The sequence below is a fragment of the Eptatretus burgeri genome, chromosome 12, assembly GCF_056783735.1.
Source record: "Eptatretus burgeri isolate ZD-2024b chromosome 12, Ebu_testis_v1, whole genome shotgun sequence".
Classification (NCBI taxonomy): Eukaryota; Metazoa; Chordata; class Myxini; order Myxiniformes; family Myxinidae; genus Eptatretus; species Eptatretus burgeri.
This window is the reverse complement of record NC_140972.1, coordinates 41,031,264-41,051,854: the sequence shown is the minus strand read 5'-3', so window position 1 is coordinate 41,051,854 and position 20,591 is coordinate 41,031,264. Positions and strand designations below refer to the sequence as shown.

General features: G+C 45.7%; 1 protein-coding gene across 1 annotated transcript in view; it reads left to right on the top strand.

Moving 5' to 3' along the window:
• LOC147015483 (fibrillin-2-like) overlaps positions 1-20,591 on the top strand; it is a 269,758-nt gene that overhangs the window by 134,076 nt on the left and 115,091 nt on the right. Inside the window, exon 30 of the mRNA XM_085850274.1 lies at positions 7,298-7,423. Coding sequence (XP_085706400.1) covers positions 7,298-7,423 — 126 coding nt within the window. The remainder of the gene's footprint in view (positions 1-7,297; positions 7,424-20,591) is intronic.

Below are 20,591 nucleotides of genomic sequence, written 5' to 3'. Positions count from 1 at the left end.
CTTAAAATTTGTTGATGAGCTCGGCATACTACGACGTATGCCAGCGTGCTTCAGCGTGCTCTTAACGTATACAAAACTTACCCATAACGTATTCGACGTGTGCCAGCGTTTTAGAGAAATTTTTCATACGTCGGCATAAGCTGGCTAAAACGTCAAGGTGTGACAGGGCCTTAAGGACTGTCATATGCTTATTAATTATTTAGTAATGAGACTTTTAATATTTTTTTTTCCAAAAGTTTAGAGTTATTGCAAAGGCTGGCATGCAATACTCAGTATTGAAAAGGGGGGGGGGGGGGTGGGGTGGGTGGAATAACCATTAATATCAAACCAGCTGGTATATGGTGTAGACAAGAGGGTCGTATCTTATTCCCAATAAAATCATAGAAGACAAATATAGTTCAATTTATACGATGGGCCTGAGAAATACATCTGGATTATTTTTTTCTTATCTTATTGCATCGGTCATGTGCACCTACCGTAAGCAAATATACACTTCCCTTGAGGAAATTAAAGGTACCAACAATTCCTGTGAAGTACGAGTGCAATGGACTAAATGATGCACACAAACTGCTTACATTTTATCCAGGTGAAATCATTATTTTATCTCCCATAATGAACTTGGCATGTAAAACCGAGTGCAAATACTTTCATTGGCAACCCACCCCACAGTTTCATGCTTGACATCATTCCACACACATCTTGGTGTTGAAAGCCTGGATTGGCTGCCAAATGGCATTTTCTTTCTGATGAATCTTGGCTGTGGATTAGGACTGCCTTTGTGCTTTTAGCAATTCCAGACACTGACATGCTGGATTTCTCCACCATGTTTTGAAAACTGTTCCCTTCAAATGAAAGTGGGAATGACTTTTCAAAGAGTTTCAGGTCGGAATGAATGGAGTAAATAAACAGTTAGGAAAGCAAAGAGAACAGAAAGCTCCAAGGCCTGATAATATGCATCTGAGAGATTTGAGGGAGGTGCCTGATCAGATAAGCGTGATGTTAACCAACATTGTTAACACCGCAGTGGAGTCAAGATCAGCACCGAAGGATTGGAGAGTAGCAAATGTAACACCGTTATATAATAAAAGATCCAGAGAGGGATTAGAGGACTATATATATATATATATATATATATATATATATATATATATATATATATATATATATATATATATATATATATATATATATATATATATATGTGTGTGTGTGTGTATATCTTCTTCTTCTTTCGGCTGCTCCCGTTAGGGGTTGCCACAGCGGATCATCCATATGATCCGCATAGTGATTTGGCACATGTTTTACACCGGATGCCCTTCCTGACGCAACCCTGGTCGCCTCTTACGACACAGGGATATGGTACACCTATTTTAATCGGGGTATACACCGGCCCAGTACACTGGTACTCATTTTGCCGACCTCAGAAGGATGACAGGCTGAGTCAGCCCCCTGGTGTATTAATTCAGTGGCCCAACGGGGCTTGAACTCAGGACCTTTTGGATCCCAAGCCGCTGCCCTAACCACTGCGCCAACACCAGGCTCTATGTATGTATGTATGTATATATATATATATATATATATATATATATATATATATATATATATATATATATATATATATATATATATATATATATATATATATATATATATATATATATATATATATATATATATATATATATATATATATATATATATATATATATATATATATTTTGTATGCACTGTTGAGGTTCGTATAAGAGGAAACACACAAACGCACAACAAAGGGAGCAGGAGACAAGAGGGGCAGGAGAGGGAAGGTTAAAACAGTAGGGAACAGAGACATGAGGAGATCTGTGGAAGCGAGAGGGATGGGGGCAGAGTACAAAAGGTAAATAAGAAGGACACTACAGGGACTTTTAGGTCCTCACACAACAGGGACTTTCAGGAAGGAAAGCAGGGAATTTGAAGATGGGTTTGGTGTAGATTAGTGGGGGTAGAAAAGATCGTGGTTTTGGATGGGGGAAGATAAGAGATGGTGGTGAACAGCTGTTTTGAAGACTTGGAGGGAAGAGTGAGATCGAATAGGGTATGGGAGTTTGTTCCAAAAGCAGAGAAAAAGAGGAATGAAAGAGTTAAGGTGAGCATTGATTCTTGATTTTGGTAGTTTTACCAGAAGAGGGTTGCTGGCGGACCACGAGCACCCTGTGGAAATATGGGGGGGGGGACGACATATCTCAGACAGAGTGGGGGGGAGGCCGGTGAGGGGACCGTAGCAGACAAAAAGACGACCGACCTGCCTACAGTGAGAGAGTGAGTGACCCAAAGTCTCAGCCTCATGGCAGGAGATACCAATGATCCTAAATGCCTTTGTTTCCACAGCGTGAACCCGAGAAAGGTGAGAGGTGGATTCACCAGCCCAGAGGGGAGAGTAGTACTCCATTAGGCTGCAGCCAAAAGCTTTGGATGTGGTCAGGAGTTAAGGTGTGCCAAGGAAGGGCGTTGCACAATGGAGGATGCTCAGTTGGCGACTGGTTTTCGAGGCCAGGTTGGAAATGTGGCTTTCCCAGGAAAGATCATGGCAGATAGTGAGACCCAGAAGCTTGAATAAAAGGACCTCTGCAAGAGGATTGTTGAGAAAGTAGATGGAGGGGTGGGGAGGGGCATGAGGGGGATTCTTTTGGAGAGGCATCCTGAGAATGTGAGATTTGTCAGTGTTGAAAGACATGTTCCATGTGTTGGACCAGCTTGTGATTTTATCCAGATCTGTAGACAGTGAAAAGGCTGCTCCTTGCCGATCTTAGGGATGACAGATGGTATGGCAGAGGGTGGAGTCATCAGCAAAGAGATAAAGGGGATTTTCCAGAGAGTCTGAGAGATCATTGCTCAAAACCAGAAAAAGAACAGGGCCCAGAACGCTGCCTTGAGGAACTCCAGCCTGGACAGGAAGAGGGGATGAGAGAACTCCATTCAGGGCCACACGTTCGCTGAGACAGGAGAGGAAGTCTGCGAGCCATGAGTGGAGATGTCTTTGGATACCATAGGAAGAGAGTTTGGTGAGCAGGACAGGGTGCCATACCATGACCAAAGCATGTGATATGTCGAGGGAGATGGATCTGATTTCATGTCTGGCATTGAGGATCTCCATCTATTGTTAGGAGAGCAGAAGCAGCATATCCAGGGTAGAGTGACCTGGTCTGAATCCAAATTTATGATCAGAAATCAAGCCATTATAGAAGAGGAAGGATTTAATGTCTGAAGTGATGATGGATTCCACAACCTTGCTGATGATTGGGAGAAAGCTGATTGGTCTGGAGTTGCAGGGATCTGTTTTTGCACCTTTTTTATGCAGAGTGGTAATGTTTACTGATTTCGAAGCAGATGGCAGATGACATTGAGCAAATGAGAGGATAAGTATATCAGAGAGAGGGTGAGCAGGAGCAGCAGCGCAGGTTTTTCCGACAAGTGGGCTGATGCCATCTGGGTTCGGTGGCTACAGGAAGCGATGGGTTTGGGACACAAGATTTAGTAGCAAACACAGAGTTCAGGCATCCATCCCTTTCACGTGCAGTGTCAGCTGTGTGGCCATTTGAGGTGAGGGAGAGGATGGAGGGGGAACAACATATCATATATACATATATATTTTTAATTTAGAGATTATATGTATGTATATATATATATATATATATATATATATATATATATATATATATATATATATATATATATATGTATGTATATTGTTACAGTTGTGGGGTAGATTAAATAATTTAATCAGGAATAATTTGCATTGTGTAGAGTTGCTTGGTCCCTGGACATGTTGGAGGCATCTCGATGTAACTAAGTATGGAACATGTGAGCTTAAGTGTTCCATGTCACCACACAAGGGTGTGGTGTCGTGTTAATTAGCTCGGATTTAAGAATAAGTTCCCCCAATATGTAATCGCCCCTCTGTGACTTTTCCCTCTGTTTTTATATTTCAAGTTCGGCAATGAAGGTGGGGAACACATCCCTAAAGCAAACGTGCTGAGCAGGCACAAAGCCCCACCTTCAAAAGGTGACAACGGGTGAAGTCACACCCCCGAGAGATGATTGATGGGCCTGACATCAGAAGCTAGCCGAGCAGGAAGAAGCCCCACCTTCCCTGGTTTCGTGTGAGCCCGCTATGCCCCGGACACAGATAAACATAAGCCGTGATACCCGAAGAGGAAGAGGGCATGGGGAAGCATCATACACTGAATAGGACGAGAGGTTGGCAGAGCGCATGTACGAGGTCAGTTTGAGGAAGGCACGAGTCAGAGTTGTTTTTGGGAGTCAGGCAGAGGCGAGTATTCAAGGCTGGCGCATTTTGAGAGGCATCAGACTCAGTAAGCTGGCACATTTTTGGAGAGCCATGATCAAAGAGGAAGGGGGTTGTGGATTTTGGAGAGGTGAGATCAGAGGTTGAGCACGTGCCAATGAGGACGACACGACCCTTGTATTAGTGTTGAGGCAATTTGGCTCGCGTAGTGAATCAGGACGCTGGCCTTCTGCCCTTGGTTGGGTCGGTGAGGACGATCGGCGCATGGAGCTGTTGCACTGGGTCTCTGAGCTTTGGTGTGGAGTGCCGCTCGTGGATTGCCTGGCATGTGTTTGTCCCGCTTCGAGAGGTGCCATTTTGTTGTGCGCGTCTGCACATGCGAATAGAAGCACCTCATTTCCAAGTTCCACAAAGACCAGCTCTGGGCCAAGCTAAGTTCAAGAATAGTTGAAAGGAAGGGTTTTCTTTTTATTTTGTTTTGCCGTTGTCTGTAGTTGAGTCTGTGTGAGGAGGTGCCTCAACTTTAGGATTTATTTCCCTTCTTCTTACCTTTTAAATTATTGTCCTTTGTAAATATGTTTATTTTCATTAAATGTCTCCATTTTAATAAACTGTATCCATGTATTTGTAGTGGGGTTTGAATATAAACCCCTTATGTGCATCCATTCCCTGTGCCCCTCCGCCCATCTGCCATTTCCTCATGCCCTTTGAGCACTGTGATAATCTCCAAGGATCAACGTGTCCGCCTCCTATTAATAAGGAACAGCTCGGCTGTCCTGGGGCTGAAATTGTTATCGCCCATCACCACAATTTAGGTCGGAGGGTGGGGGGGGGTTAACCTGGGCCGGCTACCCCCATGGCAATATATATATATATATATATATATATATATATATATATATATATATATATATATATATATATATATATATATATATATATATATACAGTTAAGACCAAAATTATTCATACCCTATTAAAAATCTGAGTTTTACATTTATCTCATTCCTACAAGCTGGAGTGGTGGAACTTTCACTTCACCCAAGGACATTTAGTTGGCATGTACAAATCCACATATATTTTGGCTCAACATTATTAGCATAACAATAGAAATGTGAAGATTTCTGTTTATATGCCTGTCCAAAATTATTCATACCCCACACCAAGTCTCAGAATTGAGGACAATGTTTGTGATAATGCACATGCTTTTGATATTCCTAAGATTCTTTATAATGTTATGCAATTATTCCAAGATGTGTGCATACAATCTGAATGCATTACAAATCTGGTCTATTGAATGTACAGTGAGGAATGTTTCGAACAACACTCTGCTTTTAGACTATAAATTAAGGGGAGCTGATGCAATCATTCTCAGGTCATTGTCAGCATGGCGACGAAGAAAGAAGTCAATGAGGACCTTCGGCTGTGCATTGTGAATGCTCACAAGGAGGGAAAAGGCTGCAAAGCGATTTCGAAGCAGTTCCGAGTGCCATTTGCCACCAGACAAAGCATAATTAGGAAGTACAAGAAGTTCCACACTGTAAAAAACATTGAAGGACGTGGTCGGAAGCCAAAGGTGTCGCCTTGTCTGGCAAGAAATGTATGGCAAGAGGCCAACAACAATCCACGGATCACTATAAAGGCTCTCCTGAACAACCTTGGTGAGTCTGGGACCAAGATATCAAGGCAGACACTCAAGCGGACGTTGCCCAAGGGGGGTCTCCATGGACGCCGACCAAGAAAGACTCCACTCCTCCATCCCAGGCACAGAAAGGCTCGTCTAGCCTTTGCAAAAGCTCACCTGGACAAAGATCCAAGGTTTTGGTCCTCAGTTCTGTGGTTGGATGAGACGAAAATGGAGCTTTTCGGGCACAGAGATGTTGCTTTCGTTTGGCGAAAGAAAGGTGAAGCATACAACCCTAAGAACACAGTCCCGACCGTCAAGCATGGAGGCGGGAGCATAATGCTTTGGGGATGTTTCTCAGACAGTGGGCCCGGCAATCTCGTCAAAGTGGATGGCATCATGAAAAAGGAGCAGTACATCAAGATCCTTGAGGAAAACATCAAACAGTCCACAGAGAAACTTCACCCCAGGGAGCATTGGACGTATGAGCAGGACAACGATCCAAAACACACCGCAAAGTCAGTCAAAAAATGGTTCTGGGATAATGATGTAGACGTTCTAGAGTGGCCAAGCCAAAGTCTGGACCTCAACCCAATCGAGAATCTGTGGAGGGAGCTCAAGACAGGAGTGATGGCAAGGAAGCCTTCCAACCTCAAAGACCCGGAGACCTTTGCGAAGGAGGAGTGGGCCAAAATCCCTGTAGAGACATGCAAAAACCTTGTGAGCAAGTATAAAAACCGTTTGGAGGCTGTAATCACAAACAGAGGCTTTTCCATTGATTACTGAATGTGACTTTGAACTGATCTAAACTTGGGTATGAATAATTCTGGACATGACATTTTTTTGTAAATCTATCAATAAAATACCCCCAAAACAATGTATTTCTTGAAATGTCTCTTGCAGTGATTCTTTCAGCTGTTTGTCACATTCTTATGTAACTTAAGCCAGAAGAAACTCATTCCGTAAATAATATGATTCAAAATACTCCAAATTTGGTAAGGGTATGAATAATTTTGGGCTTCACTGTGTGTGTGTATATATATACACACACACACACACACACTAGGATATATCAGGGTGGCTGTTTGTGATCCTGTCTGAAGTACTTCTCTCATGATGTTGGAAACATGTTCAAAAGCCACATACAATAATATGTTGATCTGTCTATTGTCTCCTTGTGTCCTTCTCACTCATTCACACATTCTTCCATGAGCTTTCAAAGAAAGAAAAAATTTCTATCCCCACCTTCTGTCTTTAATCCATCTTAACCTGGTTAGTTGAGCATGAACTTTCATGCTGGATAGCGATGTCATTATTTTGGATGTCTCTGGAAAAAAGATAACTTTTTCAAAAATTAATACTCAATTGCAACTTTTAACCTCCTGCAGATGTAAATGAGTGTGAACTTAATCCTGACATCTGCATTCACGGGAGGTGCGAGAATACACACGGTTCCTTTGTGTGTCATTGTCTGGATGGCTTTACAGTCAAGAAGGGTTCCACTGGCTGCACGGGTAAGTTCCCATGACAGAAGCACCTTTGAGCAAAAATAATATCCAGGTACTTTAAACATGCTGGAACCATTTTTTGAAACCACCTTTGTTTCTCCCAAACTCGATTGCAATAAAAGACAATGAATATTCACATTTGATATTTATGATGATAAAAACAATAATAACAATGCATGAATGATTCTATGAATCATGTTTAACAAGTAAAAAAGACATAAAATGTCATAGCCCCCGTTGTTTTAGTAATTTTGCTGGACGGAGTTAAAGGGCTAGCAGATATTTATGTACAGCTAAAATGGCCGCCAGTCTTACAGTCGGCCATCTTTGATCAGATCGTAAAATAAAGAGAGATGCACATGTATGCCTTCGTGTATTGTGCCTGTGCCAAGTTTAAACAAAATTCGACCATGTATGTCTGAGAAATTGTTGGGGACACATTTAAGTAAGTAATTGGCTACCAGTCAGCCATCTTGGATCAGATCTCGAAAAGAAAAGACATGCTTATCGAAGCCATCATTCATTATATATCTGTGTGCCAAGTTTGAACAACATCAGTAAATGCATGTTCAAGAAATAGTTGAGGATGTGCTCAACATTGGGCTTTTTACAACGAAAATGGTCACCAGTCTACCAGTCGACCATTTTTGATCAAATCGCAAAATAAAGTGAGGAGCATATGTATGCCATCAGGTACTGTGCTTTTGCCAAGTTTGAGCAAAATCAGATCATGCATCTCTGAAAAATAGTTGGGGACACATTTAAGTGAGAAAATGGCCGCCAGTCAGCCATATTGGATCTGATATCGAAAACAAAGGACATGCACGTGAAAGCCGTCATTCTTTATCTGTGTGCCAAGTTTGAACAAGATCTGTAAATGCATGTCCGATAAATGGCTGAGGAAGTGTTCAACATCGGATTAAAAAAAACTAAAATGGCCGCCAGTCAGCCAATTGGATCTGAACTTGAAAACAAATGATGTGCATATATTTACCATCATTTGTTGTCTTTTTCCAAGTGTGAATAAAATCAGTCCATACATGCCAGAGATTTGGTTGCTGATGCAGGAACGCACGCAGGGACATGAAAATCGAGACCAAATCCAAAAGCCCCCGTTTCACACGAAGTCCATCGGTGGCGAATATAATTTTTCTCTATTGCTGTGCTGGGAGAGAATTTGTGTTCCCCTCACTGAAGGAGAGGGTATTGCATTTGGGTAAGTTTGTTACTTGGCAAAATTTTTTTAAGTTTCTGACACTGATGTTGATTGACTCCATTTGTTACTTGGCAAAAAAAAATAAAAAATATTTTGACATGTTGACCACCTCCGTTTTTGTTTCGGCTCGGCTCAGCACGGCACGGCACGGCTCGGCTCGGCTCGTCTCGGTATGTTTGTTTGTTTGTATTGTTGCGGTTTTCGCGCCCGCCGGCGTGCGACGGCCACGTAACTCGAATCGCGGCACGTCGCCCACCGGACGGACAATCCAGTCGTGACCCTCTCGGACTAACGCCGGGAACCAGTCACGGGTGGACCTTTCGGTCTCACCGCGATCGAGCCAATCAGCCCCCGCGTGGGATAGGGTTGCTCGCCAAATTCGAACTACCTAAGTACCCACGCGGAGGGTAGACCGGGCGATCGCACCTCGCCGCAGGTCGAAGCCGGACACGGGCCTTAGCGACCCGTTCCGTGCTATCAGAATAACCGGCGGTGTTATCGTCGACCTCGGCAGTTCGATTAATTATCGGGCGTATTCAGCCCACTACCAACCCTTTACGTGAAGCAAGATGGGGGTTCAATGGGGAAAAGACGAGCGGCGGGAGAACAGTTCAACAATAAAGCACATTTATTCGCGACGAACGGAAAGCACACAAATACAATTCCACCAAATGCACACAAAAAGAAAACACAATTCCCATTTACACAAAAAGCAAACATAAAAGTGAAAACACAGTGCAGAGCTAATACCGACTACCGAGCACACGGCAACACTTATACAATTCTACTTCTGCAGGCACGGCGCCGACAACACATACCCAAAACCAAGGAAAAGAAATACCCTCAAGAATGAGGTAGGCCTGGGGCCGAGACCTGGTCGGGCCTACCCGTCTGGTGATGAGACGCGGAGCGCGATGGCCCCGCAACCCGCGGGCCTCGTGGACAGTGCCTGGCTGGGGGTGGGAGCACGGGGCCCCCTTGGTCGCACTAGCTCAGCGCGGGGGAGACAGGAGGGGGTTGCTGAGGCACGGGGTATAGAGGCTCTTTATTATCCCTGGTGTGCGTCTCCACCTCGCCCAGGTCGCGCTGCCGGCCTCCCTCGGGCGTCCAGCCCCTGGCACCGACGCGAGCACCCCTCGTCCGACTCTCTTCAGCTTCTCCAGCCACTGCAGGCCGGGCTCCAGACTTCTTTCGTTCTCGTTTGCGACTCTTACTACTCCTTTGACTGACGAACACCGTCCTTTTATCCCCCCGTAACTTCGCCTTTGACCCCCTCCCTTTGACCTTTCAACTCGCTCCCCATTGGCCCGAGAAAAAGTGGGCGTGAAGGCTTTTTGATCCACAAATTTGCATATATCGATCGCCCTGGGGCGGGCCAGATCGCCCTCGCTCACCGATTGGACGGCAAAGTGGGCGTGTGTCCTTTTGGATCCGTTTTTGAAGCAGAAAATCCGTGATTTTGTACACGCTGTTCAACGTGCGCCCTACACGAGTCCAGCATCGGTGCCCATGAGTGGCACGAGATGACGGTGATGCGATGGTGGCGAGTTGTGACGGGTAAAGGTCGTGGCGGTTGTGGTGAAGCGGTGTTGTGGTTGGTGGTTGATGTTGTGGTTGTGGTGATGGCGATTGGTCCAAAATAAAGATAGTGAAAGAAAAACGGCTATCCTGAAGAGTCGCAGCACGTATAAATGACATGTATTCCCACTAGACAACGGGTTTGGGCCTAACTACACATGCACTTACCGAGATACCTCACCTAAGGGACCTGAATGGTGGTTTGCGAATCTGGTAACCACAACACTACCCCCTTCCCTTTTACAGACTCGTCCCGAGTCGTCAAATTTTCGTGTGCCATCATGTGTAGTTTTCCCCTAGTACATTTTACCTACGGATCCCTGAGTGCGACATTCATGGTATTCGTGTCCCCAAAATAAATAACCTGAGGGCTGCGTAACTACCTAAACAAACTCACTCACACGGACGACTTAAATAAAATTGCCGGCGCTAGACAGACATGCCCGGGGCCGCACTCATATTTACAGTACATCTTACCTTAACTTACAAATTTTACACTAAACCATGGCCCAGGATCATTGAACTCTGCAAAGAAAGGCAGTTAGCAGGGAGCCAGGCTGCCCACATGCAGTCTCTGGCTCAAACGATGCAGGTGACAGGGAACGTGGCTGGCTGCTCACACGCAGTCCAAGGCCTTCCCTTTTGAACTGAACTCAGTGAACCACAACGGTGCTTGGGCTGCACAACGCAGTCTCCGTGCCAGCTCAAGTGGCACACGCAATGAGCACAACGAATGGATGCATGAACACAAACACGGTGCACGGGCCGCCACTGCAGGCCCGTGTTGTAGCTGCCAACAGGGCAGTTCTTGCAGCTTGCAAACTGTTGCTTTCAGATCCTGGCGCACATGGAAATGAACAGGGGGGGGCAAAGCAAAAATTGAACGGGGCTGGTGTACGTGGGCAGTGGGCATGGCATGGCAAAGGTGCAGGCAACACAGCCCGCAGAAGAAGGCCGCTGCAGGCAAACACAGCCCGCAGAAGAAGACCGTTGCAGGCAAACACAGCCGGCAGATGAACTGGCCGGCACAGGCCTCGAAGAAAAACAGCCAGCAGATGAACTGGCCGGCACAGGCCTTGCAGCACACAGCTGCCGATGAAGTTGGCCGGCCTCCGCCTTGAAGCAAAACACGGCCAGCCGATGAAGTGGCCAGCCTTTGCCGTTCAATGGAGGTTGGTGGAGGGAGTGCGGTGGTGCTGGCCACTTGGAAGGCGGGCTCGGACCTACCTACCTGTCTCCCTCCCAACCTATCGCCTTTGCCTGTCACTGTACATACCCACTCCCTTAATTTGTCAAACCCCAATTTAGCCCCAACTTATTTTTTGTTGTTTTTATTTTTACTCCCCACTATAAATCGTCCCCTAACCCCTTTATCGTCCTTGTTCGGCTAACCTATTCTGTCACCTAGCCTACTCCCAACCCCTACGTTCCCTTCCCGGAGAAGAACAAGGGAGAGCTAGCGTCTGTGCCGAGGCCCAACGAAGCCTCAGAATGGCCTCCCCAGAGTTCGGCGATCTAACCCAAAGTGGGTCCAGCGGCCCACAACGAGAGCGAGGGGATGGATGGTGCGGAGGGGTACATCTCCTAATCTACCCTAACCATTTAACTGTTAAACTACCCCGGGGCTTTCAGCAAGCGCCTCTCGCTTAAACTATTGGTTCTAACAACCCAGATTCCCGTCGCCTGTGTTGGTGTCCTTACAATTTCGGGCCTCGCCCCCCAATTTTCTCTCCGTGCCCTCACACGGTCTCCTGGCTGGGACACGTGGCTCCCTTTGGCAGGCACGACCCTCTGCCGAATCTCCCGCTATGGCACCCCGGGCACTGCACTGCCTCCGAGCCTACCAGCTCCTAACACCGGGAGTGCTCCCCATGGCACCTCCCCTGAAACGCACACGTGGCAGGCCGGCCTCCCGGGCCCCCTTTCCGAGGTCACCCGTGCCCACAACACTGCCCACGCGGCTAATGGCGCCCGGGCCCCCGCACCAAGCAGGCGCACCCGTGCCCACTACGCTATCCGGCCCCCATGGGCCCTTGGCCTACCACGGCCGACTAGCCTGGTGCCCGGGGTACCCACTCAGCGATACTCACCTTCGCAGCCACGCTCCCAAGCCCGTCAACAGGGCTCCTGCACCCCCTCCAAACGGGTTTCGAGCCTACACACCCACCAACAACAAAACGACCTCCATTTTTCAATTTGACTAACCCCCTAACTCACTTTATACTGACCCCGGGGTCCTTGGCGGGAGTCACTCCTCCCCCAATCACTCATCGCACCATGCATTCCCCAATCACTCCATTCACACAGACCCGCTGGCCTCACTCACTCACCATGTACTCACCTCACAACTCTCAACACACACACCGCTGAACTCTGCTATCCTTCTAACTGCACCCCCTAACTAACTCGTGCTCCCACGTCGTCCCTTAAACTACAGCACGTTCCTTTTAACACTACGTAGCTAAACTACGTCCCCTCTACACATCCACAAGTCTGTCACTGTCTCCTAATCAATAATTTTATTTCCCAACCTAAATCTGGCTACAATCCCTCTAACTAATCCATTCCACGGACCCCATGAGGACTTACCCCTGCCCCATGAAGTCGGTCTAACTAAGCTAACCCTTCCCCCTAACTAGTTTTCCATCCTGTGCCCAGGGTAAGGGGGTCTTTCACCCCTTTCCCAGGAATCCTGTACACCCGAAAGTGAGGCTTGCTTTTTCCTTTTTTTTTCATGCGCAGCACCTGCGCGGCAACTCAGAGCTCACGCACTTTGCACCTGTCCGTGACGTCATGCAGCTGCACGTGTTCCTCGTCCCTCCTTGGACGGGACCATCCGGCAGAGATACCCCTCCTGCCGGATTCCAACCCCACGTGCAGCCATGACGTCACCGTGCGCATAAAAAAAACACAAGCCCCACGTCTCGAGGGGTTTCCCACGCGAACACATGTGCTTTGCCCGTTGGAGCTTAACACACACGATCGCGTGGAGAACCCGTCCGGTCCAGATCCATTTACCTGCCTAAACTTTGTCCGTCCGCGGGATAAACTAAAATCCACCGCGCTGGCGTTTCCGGACCGGGACTCCACTCTCGCAAGCGCGCACTTGGTGGTCTCGTGCGTCGCACAGCACGAACCGCGTGCTCTCTGCTGGGTGAGCCCGGCACGGTCCTCGAAACAACTACAGCCGCTACCCGGCTTTCTCTCCTCTGTCGCCGTCGTCGTCGCCATTCGACCCACGCACACCTGCGTGTTACGACGCACACAGTCCACACCATTAAACTCACACCGGGAGACGCGGCTGCGTGCTCCCGCATGCCAACCGACATCTCCCTCTCATACCGCTCTCTCACACACACGGTCTCCCTGGCACACAGCGACCTTGCACACGGCCGTTCACTCACGCGTGCCTCACTACTCACACAAACCATACTACTCACACGTGGTGCTCCATTCACTCGCGCGAGGCACTCACCCGCGGTGCCTCACCCACACACGTGAGGGCACTCAACCGCTGTGCCTCATCCACACACCGTGCCTCACTCATACACGCGGGGGCACTCACCCGCGGTGCCTCACTCACACACCGTGCCTCATCCACACACGGCGTGCTGGGAAGCACGTACTCCGGCACCATCGCCACCACACCACTCACACACGGGGTCGCTTCCACACACGGGGACGCACTCACGCCTTGCACCACACACACAGGGACAACCACACTGGGGATTCGTGGTCCCCACAAGGGTCTCCGGGGCCTCTATACCCCCAAGCTCTCCGTGCACCCGTCCACAGCACCCGTCCCTCAGCCTCATAAAACACGACCGAACTCACCTGGTCGTGACTCGCCTCAAGGGCATACTCCCTCCCCTCGTTCTGGAGGAGGCCATCCCGCTGCTGCACCGGGTCCCTACACGCTCCGCGAGCTCACCCCCATTGTCCTCCACTACCTCCGTGTATGTGCGTGCGTCCTTACCACGTCTTCATCGTGTAGTCTTCCCTCTATCGTTCCCATCTCCCGTGTCTCTGCCAACTCTTCACCCTTTACCTCCTTGTCTCAACTATTATTTCTGTTGTCGTCACCTCGTGTCTCGTCTCACACGTTTGGTCTCCCATTTAATTTTTCCCTTTCGGTCATCGTCACGACCCTCGCCCAACACGTTCCACGAATTATTTTTCACCCGCCTCCACCGCGGGCCTGTCCTTCGTTGCACCCCCTTCCAGCTCGTTTGCTCCCACACGTGAAGTCGCCATTCCCAGCTCCCTGGTCACGGCCTTCATGCCCGCCTGCAGGCATCGGCCCAAGTGCTCCGTCTCACCCCGCAGCTCTTACATTTCTTCTATCATGTCTGCTTCCACTCCGTTTATTTGCTTGTTCATTTCGTTTTCATTTCATTTGTATTTGTATCCATCTTCTCGTTCATGCCTTTCATTTCGTTTTTCATTTCATTTGTGTTTGCATCCATTTTTGTGTATTCGCATCCATCTTTTCGTTCATTGCCGCCAGCATGGCTAGCATAGCTAGACCCATGTTGGATGCACTCAGCAGCTGAGCCGTTTCGGCAAGGGTTGGGGAAGGGTCTTGGTGGAGAGGGGGGGGAGTGTCATACACCGCGGCCGCTGCCGCACCCACCTCGGGCCTTGGGTTCAGTTAGGCGAGTCCGTGTTCCTGCACAATCAACATTTCCTGCTCGGGGATTCCATCCTGGACCATGGATTCTACATTACTACACATATACATTTCTAATACCCCCCGGCTCCCGCTGCGCCTTGAGACGCCATCTTGCTTCTCGTGAAGGGTTAATTTGCTCGCTCGTAATTTGGAGAGGAATCGGGAGTCGCTTCTCTCACCCCTGGACAGATTCCCGTGAATTTAGCCGGAGACAGGAGAGCCCGTTTTCCTGTTCTCCGATACCAGTGCCGCGAGGGCGGTGAATTTGTATCCCACTCCTGACACCAGTGTTACGGTCTTCGCGCCCGCCGGCGTGCGAACGGCCACGCATGCTCGAATCGCGGCACGTCGCCCACCGGACGGACAATCCAGTCGTGACCCTCTCGGACTAACGCCGGGAACCAGTCACGGGTGGACCTTTCGGTCTCACCGCGATCGAGCCAATCAGCCCCCGCGTGGGATAGGGTTGCTCGCCAAATTCGAACTACCTAAGTACCCACGCGGAGGGTAGACCGGGCGATCGCACCTCGCCGCAGGTCGACTTTCGGACACGGGCCATAGCGACCCGTTCCGTACTATCAGAATAACCGGCGGTGTTATCGTCGACCTCGACGGTTCGATTAATTATCGGGCGTACTCAGCCCACTACCAACCCTTTACGTGAAGCAAGATGGGGATTCAATGGAGGAAAAGACGAAGCGAAGCGGGAGAACAGTTCAACAATAAAGCACATTTATTCGCGACGAACGGAAAGCACACAAATACAATTCCACCAAATGCACACAAAAAGAAAACACAATTCCATTTACACAAAAAGCAAACATAAAAGTGAAAACACAGTGCAGAGCTAATACCGACTACCGAGCACACGGCAACACTTATACAATTCTACTTCACAGACGGCGCCGACAACACATACCCAAAACCAAGGAAAAGAAATACCCTCAAGAATGAGGTAGGCCTGGGGCCGAGACCTGGTCGGGCCTACCCGTCTGGTGATGAGACGCGGAGCGGCGATGGCCCCGCAACCCGCGGGCCTCGTGGACAGTGCCTGGCTGGGGGTGGGAACGGGGCCCCCTTGGTCGCACTATCTCAGCGCGGGGGGAAACAGGAGGGGGTTGCTGATGCTCGGGGTATAGAGGATCTTTATTATCCCTGGTGTGCGTCTCCACCTCGGCCAGGTCGCGCTGCCGGCCTCCCTCGGGCGTGCAGCTCCTGGCACCGACGCGAGCACCCCCTCGTCCGACTCTCTTCAGCTTCTCCAGCCACTGCAGGCTTCGGGCTCCAGACTTCTTTCGTTCTCGTTTGCGACTCTTACTACTCCTTTGACTGACGAACACCGTCCTTTTATCCCCCCGTAACTTCGCCTTTGACCCCCTCCCTTTGACCTTTCAACTCGCTCCCCATTGGCCCGAGAAAAAGTGGGCGTGAAGGCTTTTTGATCCACAAATTTGCATATATCGATCGCCCTGGGGGCAGGCCAGTCGCCCCTCGCTCACCGATTGGACGGCAAAAAGTGGGCGTGTGTCGTTTTGGATCCGTTTTTGAAGCAGAAAATCCGTGATTTTGTACACGCTGTTCAACGTGCGCCCTACACGAGTCCAGCATCGGTGCCCATGAGTGGCGCGAGATGACGGTGATGCGATGGTGGCGAGTTGTGACGGTAAAGGTCGTGGCGGTTGTGGTGAAGCGGTGTTGTGGTTGGTGGTTGATGTTGTGGTTGTGATCATGGCGGTTGGTCCAAAATAAAGATAGTAAAAGAAAAACGGCTATCCTGAAGAGTCGCAGCACGTATAAATGACATGTATTCCCACTAGACAACGGGTTTGGGCCTAACTACACATGCACTTACCGAGATACCTCACCTAAGGGACCTGAATGGTGGTTTGCGAATCTGGTAACCACAACAGTATGTTTGCTCGCCTCCAGCCCAAACCGCTCAACCAACTGCTCTAAAATTTTCGGAGATTAATGACACTGAACCTGCGATGGTCCAGCACTGAAGTTTCGTAAAATTTGGTCGACCAAAAAAGGTCTACATAAGCCAATAGGCCAATTTGAGCCAAATTTAATAAAATCCTCAAATTTCAGTGGATTGACTTGAAATTTGAACAGAACTTGCATGTCAGGTCAATGAATTTAACCACTTACTACTTTTGACGTTATCTTCGGTCAAAAGGTCAACATAAGCCATAAGGTCAACCCAACGTAGGCCAAATTATTAAATTGTTTCTAAAATTGTCAATTTTCATCCGATTGACTTGAAATTTGAAGACAATTTGCACATCAGGTCGCTGAATTCAACCACTGATTATTTTTGAGGTCACCATCGGCCAATAGGTCGAATTTCTAAAATCCTCAATTTTCATCCGATTGACTTGAAATGTGAAAATCATCTACATATCATTTCACTGGATTCAACCACCTATTATTTTTGATATTACCATTGGCCAAAAAGTCAACATAGGCCAAATTTCTAAAACCCTTACTTTTAATCAAATTAACTTGAAATTTGAAGAGCATTTGCATATCAATTCAATGAATTCATACACCAAATATTTTTGAGATCAACATTGGCCAAAAGGCCAATTTGGCCACATTGGGCCAAATTTTTCTAAAATCCTCAATTTTAATCCAATTAACTTGAAATTTGAAGAGCATTTGCATTTATAGTCATTGAATTCATACACCAAATATTTTTGAGATTAACATCAGCCAAAAGGCTAATTTGGCCACATTAGGCCAAATTTTCTAAAATCCTCAATTTTCATCCGATCGATGTGAAATGTGAAGAGCATTTGCATATCAGGTCACTGAATTCAACCACATTAATTTTGATATCAACATATTCCAAAAGGCCAATTTGGGCAAAATTGGGTCAAATTTTCTAAAATCCACAATTTTCATCTGATTGACTTGAAATTTGAAGACCATTTGCACATCAGGTCTCTGAATTCATGCACTAATTATTTTTGAGATCAACATCGGCCAAAAAGTCAACATCGACCAAAAGGTCAACAGAGGCTGAATTTCTAAAATCCTCTATTTTAATCCAATTAACTTGAAATTTGAAGAGCATTTGCATATCAGGTCGCTGAATTCAACCACCTATTCATTTTGAAGTAAGCATTGGCCAAAAGGTCAAAATAGGCCAAATTTTCTAAAATCCTCAATTTTCATCCGATTGACTTGAAACTTGATAAGAATTTACATATCAGGTCACTGAATTCAGCCACCTATTATTTTTGAGGTCACCATTGACAAAAATGTCAACATAGGACTAATTTCTAAAATCCTCAATTTTAATCCAATTAACTTGAAATTTGAAGAGCATTTGCATATTAGGTCACTGAGTTCAATAACCTATTAATTTTGAGGTAAACATAGGCCAAAAGGTCAAAATAGGCCAAAAGGCCAATTTGGGCCAAATTTTCTAAAATCCACAATTTTCATCCGATTGACTTGAAACTTGAAAATAATTTACATATCAGGTCACTGAATTCAACCGCCTATTATTTTTGAGGTCACCATTTACAAAAAGGTCAACGTAGGCCTAATTTCTAAAAGCTTCAATTTTAATCCAATTAACTTGAAATTTCAGGAGCATTTGCATATTAGATCATTGAATTCAACAACCTATTAATTTTGAGGTAAATATAGGCCAAAAGGTCAAAATAGGCCAAAAGGCCAATTTGGGCCAAATTTTCTAAAATTCTCAATTTTCATCCAATTTACTTAAAATTTGAAAATGATTTACAAATCAGGTCAATGAATTCAACCACCTATTATTTTTGAGGTCACCATAGACCAAAATTTCAACATAGACCAAAAGTTCAATGTAGGCCAAATTTCTAAAATCCTCAATTTTAATCCAATTTACTTAAAATTTGAAAATGATTTACAAATCAGGTCACTGAAATTAACACCTATTATTTTTGAGGTCAACATAGGTCAAAAGTTCAACATAGACCAACAGTTCAACATAGGCCAAATATCTAAAATTGTCAATTTTGATCCGATTGACTTGAAATTTGAACAGGATTTTCACATCTCACTGAATACAACCAATAATTATTTTTGAGGTCAGCACATGCCAAAAGGTCAAAATAGGCCAAAGGTCAACAACTTCAGATCACTTTCTAAAATCCTCAATTTACATATGATTAACTTGAGATTTAAACAGGATTTGCACATCTGGTCAATGAATTCAACCACCAATGAATTTAAAGGTCAAAAGGTCAACACAGGCCTCATTTCTAAAATTACTAGATCGGGACAAAAAGTATATGTATATCTGTATCTATATGTATGTATGTATATATATATATATATATATATATATATATATATATATATATATATATATATATATACATTTCTATATATATATGTGTGTATATATGTATATATATATATATATATATATATATATATATATATATATATATATATATATATATATATATATATATATACATATGTGTATATATATATATATATATATATATACATATGTGTATATATATATATATATATATATATATATATATATATATATATATATATATATATATATATATATATGTATACACACACACACACATCGTTATATGCCAAAAAGTTGTGGAAGAGTTATGACAAAACAAAGTGGATGAGTTGGTGATGTGACAAGAAAACAAGCGGATTATATTTTTGTTTGAATCCAGCCCATCAGTGGGATACAAAACGTGAACTGTTCAACCTGGCAGAGGTATTCGCTTGACCGAGTGCCATTCTACTTTGTGCTGTTTTGCCAAATGTCACTCTATGTGTGATTTTTCATTTGTTTGTCTGTCTGTGTCTCTCTGTTTGTCTGCACAAAACCTTGGTCTTTTTCTCCGCAACCACTTGTCATATTGGGACATAATTTTCACCATTGGAGCGATGACTCCAAATGACTCCAATTTCACCATTGGAGCGATGACTCACCATTGGAGCGATACTATAATGTGGAATGTAGTATTGATAATTATGACATCATAGGTCACGTGATGTAGCAGCCATGCCAAAAAAAACAGGAAAAATTTGGACTTCTGTATCTCTGAAACCACACTAAGGAAAAAATTGAAACTTGGCACACGGCAAGTACTCCTCATGGGGAAAAAGGCTGATTTTTATGATGTCATAGGTGCCTTCGTTATGACATCATAGTTGCACATGTAGAACCCTGCATCTGATCAGTATGAATATTGGTGATTGTCATCTAGGGATACAATAGTCCACAGAAAAAAATTTGATGACATCATCGATCACGTGATTTGGTAGCCATATTTTTTTGTTTTTTTATACCTTCAAAAATCATCTTCTCTGAAGTGGCTGAACACATCGAGGTGAAATTTTACTCCTATGACCTCCTAACCATGAGGAGCAAAAGGTTCACACATATGACATAAGTCACATGGTTTGGCAGCCATATTGGATTTACCCTGAAAACCAATAAAAAAAATCTTCTCCAGAACAGCTGGACAGATCAAGGGAAAACTTCACACAAATGTTCCCCAAGCCTTGGGGATACCAGGGTATTCACGAATAATTATTGATGGCACACTCTGGCAGCCATATTGGATTGAGCAAAAATCTTAAAAAAAAATTCCTTCTTTTGAATCGCTTATTCAAGCGACGTGAAACTTCACAATTATGATCTAGCTGTGATTGATATTACATTTTTT